Source organism: Myotis brandtii, unplaced genomic scaffold, assembly GCF_000412655.1.
Source record: "Myotis brandtii unplaced genomic scaffold, ASM41265v1 scaffold8153, whole genome shotgun sequence".
In the NCBI taxonomy this organism is placed as follows: domain Eukaryota; kingdom Metazoa; phylum Chordata; class Mammalia; order Chiroptera; family Vespertilionidae; genus Myotis; species Myotis brandtii.
Window position 1 is genome coordinate 34008 of NW_005371300.1, and position 6000 is coordinate 40007.

The following is a 6000-nucleotide window of genomic DNA, read 5'->3' on the forward strand; positions in this document are numbered from 1 at the left end:
TGTCTCTATTATACCTGGCCTAAAAAAACAAACAAACAAACAAACAAAAAAACTCGAAGGAAACAGACCTAAAAGGTAAAATTAAAAGACACTATAAACTTGAATTTGTATGGATAAATAAACATTTCACTAAAGGTAAATATGTAGGCAATTATAAAATCTATATTATTGTAACAATGGGATTGTATTGGGATTTTTTTTATTTACATGTGATATAAGAGAGTAATCTTTTAAAAGAAAATAAAAAATTAGTGTAGAAGCCAGTATTTCCATTATTAGTGTAGAAGTTAGTATGATATTAACACCTAAAAGGGGTGGAGATGGAGCTGTAAAGGATTCTTTTTTTGTAATTTATTGAATTTAAATTGGTATAAATTCAAATAGGAGTGTTATAATTATAGGATGTTAAAAGCAACCCCAATGGGAACCACAGACAAAAATCACTATAGAAAATACATAAAAGGGAATGAGGAAGAAATTTCAGCATTTCATTATAAAAATTAGCTAAACACAAAAGAAAACTCTAATGCACAAAAGGAGTGACCCCCCTCCCCGCCCCCCGCCCAAAGCTTAAAAGAATATAGAACACAAACAGCACAATGAGAGAAGTTAAGTCCCTCTTTGTCAATAATTTTTTTCTTTATATTTTTATTGATTTCGAGAGGGAGAGATAGAAAGATCAATGATGAAAGAGAATCATTGATCGACTGCCTCCTGCACGCCCCACACCGGGGATTGAGCCCACAACCCGGGCATGTGCCCTTGACCGGAATCAAACCCAGGACCCTTCAGTCCGCAGGCTGACACTCTATCCACTGAGCCAAACCAGTCAGGGCCCGTTGCATTTTTATAGTGTATTACATTTACCTTCTAAATGCACATTTTTTATAAACCTCCAATATCTCAAATATACACTATTAAAAGAGTACTATAGAAAAAGCCTCCTATTAAGTGCTCAGCACTTATTTTTGAGACTTTCACTCCATTGTAGCAGTCTCAAAAATAAGGTTTTTCACCTAAGAAACTGGCTGCCCAGGTCAATTTTGTCTGGAAACGCCTGACAGAGTTATCTGAAGGTTAGATTACTTTTGCTTGGCAATTCTACCTTCCATTTCTATAAACCCTCTCTCAACTCCCAGGGTTGGCCATTTTAAACAGGGTACACTTTGTTGTTAAGGATAAAGTCACCATGATTACTATATTTTTAATGCTAACAATAGCATTATTATATATAGTAAGTATTATACTATTGTTTTCTTTTAATTTAAATTTCTTTCTATTCATTACATATCTTTTGTCTCCATAAAAAGTCAAAGAGTACATTAGCTATACGTGTAACTGGTCACATAGAAAGCAAGAAGTCAACATTATAGGAATGCTTAAGAAAAAAACCCCAAAATAAGATTAGTAACATTTACATTAGTCCTCTAATGAGCAGCTTACTTACCCCTCATTACAAACATAATGAGCCTGTGAACCAAATTGAAAAGTTCCGTGTGTGAAAAATACTTGGGCATTTTGAGGTTCTACTAGCTGTGGACATGATTTTCCTGAAAGAAAAATTTCAAATATGTTGTTTTATACCAATTGCAATCCAGATTTGAATCAAAATTGGACACTGCTCTTTTGAATTCGTGAAAATATTTTCTTTCCTTGACTATCAAAAGCCCAAATTTAAAATTCGCGTATCCCTTCACAACCAATTGCCAAGGAAGAGATTCTAGGGGAATTTTCAAAAACAGTGCTACCTAAAATACATTTTCCCATGAGATGACCATCCTTACAGTAGTGACATAGAGAGCTTACAATGTGTGAAAATGTCTAAGGAATAAAAAGAAAAGTTTTGTGAACTCACTTGTACAAGCCTCCTGGAGAGGTGTCCATGTGTTATCAGGCTGACAAACAGCAGAGGTGGGAAGAACAGGAATAAGACGCTTGTATCCTGGGAGACACTCATATTCTACTGTGTTCCCAGGAGCATAATGGGGTGCAGGATTACCCTTCAGTTCCATGGACGCAAATGTCGGTAGGTCATCACAGCCACCTCGGCCTGAGATAAGAACATGAGAGTAAATTATTTTAACTTTTTCATCGGCCAGGAACTGTGGTCTGGATGTAGCTTCATGATACTGAATAAATGCAAAGGTTTTTGAAAGATTTTAAATGATTGTTTCAACCTTTTACCCAAGTGATGGTGGTAGTGATGTTCCATGCTTGCTTTAAATAATATCTGATGAGCTTTTGATTTGTTGGAGAATAAGGTGAAAATTCATTTAACAGTAAACTGAAGAGACAGCAACAATGTTTTTTTATTTTAAAATATAGCCACAGATATGCGTCCTTCTCCATTTTTTTCTGAATTCATCTCACACAACTCCCCCAATAAAATATCTTTAGTATGTCGGGTCAGATTACTCTTCCACAGTTTGAAACAGTGAGAAACCTCAGTGTTCTCTAAGAAGGCAAGTTCCTAGAGGTTGTAAATCATATGTCTTCTTTTTCTACTACGTTCTGCATGAAGTTGTTCCTCAAGAAATGCTATGGTAACAGGTGATTAATATATAAGCATTGTGCATTTCATAAATCAAAATATGGGTTAAAGTATTTTAAAATATAAGGTTTCATATGTTTCATAGGTCAACCCTGAGAAAAAGTATGCCTGCCAAGAAGTACTCCTTGTGTTTAATTGGGTTCAAATTCATAACTTGAGTCTAGCATCCATTGTTTACAGAGGTCTTTCATGCACACTGCCTATTAGGGAAAACTGCAGACTAAGCTCCAAGCTCTTACGCTGTGTTCTTGCCCTCTGAGTCATTAAAAAAAAAAGTCCATAGCCCAATGGATGTGGCTCAGTGGTTGAGCATCCACCCATGAACCAGGAGGTCATGGTTCCATCCCTGGTCAGGACACATGCCTGGGTTGCAGGCTCCATCCTTAGTAGGGGGCATGCAGGAGGTAGCCGATCAATCATTCTCATCATTGATGTTTCTCTCTCTCTCCTTTTCCCTTCCTCTCTGCAATCAATCTATCTCGATCTCGATCTCTATCTCCATCTCCATCTCTATCTCTATCTAGTTCCCTAAGGTGGCTGGCTGATTTGTATATTCAATATATTCCTACAATAAAGCTATTATAATGCTATTCTGCAGAATGTTTTACTTCTGGGTTTTTCTGTAGTTGTTTTTCTACTTAAAATAGTGTCATTTCTACTTCAGAAACTTTTTTTCTTTTTTGTTAATATATAATTTTCTTTTTGCTACTTTGATTGGGTGTTTTCCACTATCTTGCCTTTCAAATCACTGATTCAATCCTCAGTTTCATCTAAACTGTTATTGATTCCTTCTAGTGTATTCTTTATTTCAGTTATTATAGTCTTCATTTCTAAGTGGTTAGTTTTATGGTTTCTATGGTGTGTCTTTTTTTTATGTTTACTATCTCTTTGTTGAAGTTCTTACATAGTCTTCATTTCTAAATGGTTAGTTTTATGGTTTCTATGATGTGTATTTTTTTATGTTTACTATCTCTTTGTTGAAGTTCTTACTCATTTGATCTATTCTTCCCCAAAGTTCGTTGAGCATCTTTATAACCAGTGTTTTGAACTCCGCATCTGGTAGATCGCTTATTTCCATTTTGTGTAGTTCTTTTTCTGGAGTTTTCCCCTGTTCTTTAATTTGGGATATGCTTCTTTGTCTCCTCATTTTGGCTGCTCCTCTGTGTTTGTTTCTGTGTATTAGAAAGATCTGCTACATTTACCAGTTCTGTCAGGGTGGCTTTACCTAAGAGGTTTCCTTTGGCGCCCAGTGGCACGGTGGCACTGTCCCTTGTGTGGGTTGTGTGTAGCCTCCTGTTGTAGTTCAACCTTGATTGTTGTTTGCTCCTCAGTAGGTGGAGCTGTCTCTCAGGGTGACTAGCTCTAAAGACTGGTAATGACCACAGTGGAAGCTGATTCACCCCAGCAGGGCTCCTGGTGCCTTCTAAGACCACCCTTTGGATGTGCCTTTTGTGGAGCTAACAGAGTGGTGCTCTGTTGTGATCTGAGGTCAGCCTTCACATGTGTTGTTTCTGGGGCTTCTTGAGAGAGGCTCCAGTATAGGCTGTCAGCCACTACCCGTGGCCCAACCAAGTGCCATCTGGTAGGAGCTACAAGTGATCCCTGGTTGGCAAATGCCTGTACTGAGCCAGGAGACTCGTGGGAGAAGCCACACCATGACTTGAGGCTAGCTGCCATCCAGGCCAGGCCCGGGCCACTCAGCAAAAGGCACAGGGCACAGTGAAGCCAGACACTACCTTCTTGGGTCCTGCAGATCTTGGAGAGATTTTAAGAAAGCTTGCAGCATGAGCCATGTCTGCCCATGAGGCACAGCCACTGAAAGAGCCAAGCACAGTGTGTGCATTGGGTGGAGCTGAGTCTCAGGGAGTCATCAGGGTTAGGTGAGTGGTAGTTACTGGGTTAATGCAGATTCAGATTTGGTTCCTCTCTGTCCCTGCATGGGAGAGTGCTCAAAACAGGGACAATAATGGCCCCCACCCTGAAGCCACACAAGTCAGTTTCTCCCCACAAGTCTTGATGCCTTCGAGCTGCTGTTCCTTTCCAGGTGCTTTGGGTGAGTGCCTGTGAGTGATAGAGTCTGTGTGCAGGCTTTCTAGGAGAACATCTGGGTTTCCAGCAACCCTCCATCTCACCAGGGTGGGACTGAATCACCACTGATTTTCACAGCCAGCTGCCATGGGACTTCTCTTCCCAGCACTGATGCCCTGGGTTTAGGGAGCCTGGTGTGGGGCTGGTATTTCTCGATCTTATCCTTCGCTGTAGGAGTTCAGCTAGTCTTCAGGTGGGTCTCCAGGTTGACTGCTGTATAACTGAGTTGTAATTTGATGTGGTCATGGGAGGAGGCAAGCACAGTGCCTACCTACTCTGCCATCTTGACTGGAACACTCTGATCTCTGAAATCTTAAGCAGAACATTTGATCAGTAGTCCATGAAATTATTTCATTTAAATAATTAAGGACTTTTCCTGTCTTTCCATTCCTATGAAATTTAGTTTCGGTGGCCAAATAAAAATTCCTTGTATAGAGAAAAAGAATAATGGTATGAAATGTGTAGAGGTGGTAGAAAAATGAGTCTTGTTCTGGAGAGAGTAGAAACATTGGAGTTTAAGTGGTGCTGTATAAACAGAACTAAAGTGGTCACGGACAGATACCCTATTAAAGGTTTCAACATGTCTCTTTTAATATGACTAAAAGGACAAAAGTCACTGACAGAAAACATGGCAGCCATGGCCTTTCCTCTTCATGTATTGATTGGAATAATGTTGTAAGTCAAAATTAGCTTCCTATGTGACAGGCACTGTGCTTTAAATGCCTCCCATTTTAATTTTTCTATTATCCAGGAAGGAAGACATTAAATCATTTTAAGTGCTTTAAGTGCCTCCCATTTTAATTTTCTATTATCCAGGAAGAAAGACATTAAATCATTTTACATATAAGTGAGCACATTTACTAGTGAAGCTTATGTTATTGCCCAAGTTTACACACCTATTTATATCTGTGGACTATGGCAAACCAATTTAGAATCACAAGTATAACAACTAGAATAGCTGCAAAAATGTTATTTTTCTTTTTATTATTAAAATGACGGGTGACCAAATCACCAGTCAAAAGATTTTTTAAAAATCCATAGGTATTTAAACAATTTAGAAAAATAAAGCAGGAAGTTACTAAGCCTGAGAATGAGAAACTGTAGGTTATTTCCTGGGAGGAGTTGACATTGAAAAACAAAATAATGTAAACTGGATCAACCACTTGGCTATTATTTTCATTTTACGAAACGATGCCTTTCATTCTTGACTCATATAGGTGAAATTTCCCATGCTTCAATTTATTTGAAAAAATGTTTCCTATACATTTTGACACATAAAAATACCAAATAACAAATTTAGGCTCATGTGTAATGTACATGATGTGATAAGAGCCTATCAAAACATAAATTATATGTCATAC

The 6000-nt window shown here is 38.3% G+C and overlaps 1 protein-coding gene across 1 annotated transcript in view; it reads right to left on the reverse strand.

The window, feature by feature from the left end:
- LOC102255872 (complement receptor type 1-like) overlaps positions 1–6000 on the reverse strand; it is a gene marked incomplete at its 3' end in the record, with an annotated part of 46122 nt that overhangs the window by 31128 nt on the left and 8994 nt on the right. Inside the window, exons 8-9 of the mRNA XM_014531601.1 lie at positions 1856–2050; positions 1448–1550 (exon numbers count right to left, since the gene is read on the reverse strand). Coding sequence (XP_014387087.1) covers positions 1448–1550; positions 1856–2050 — 298 coding nt within the window. The remainder of the gene's footprint in view (positions 1–1447; positions 1551–1855; positions 2051–6000) is intronic.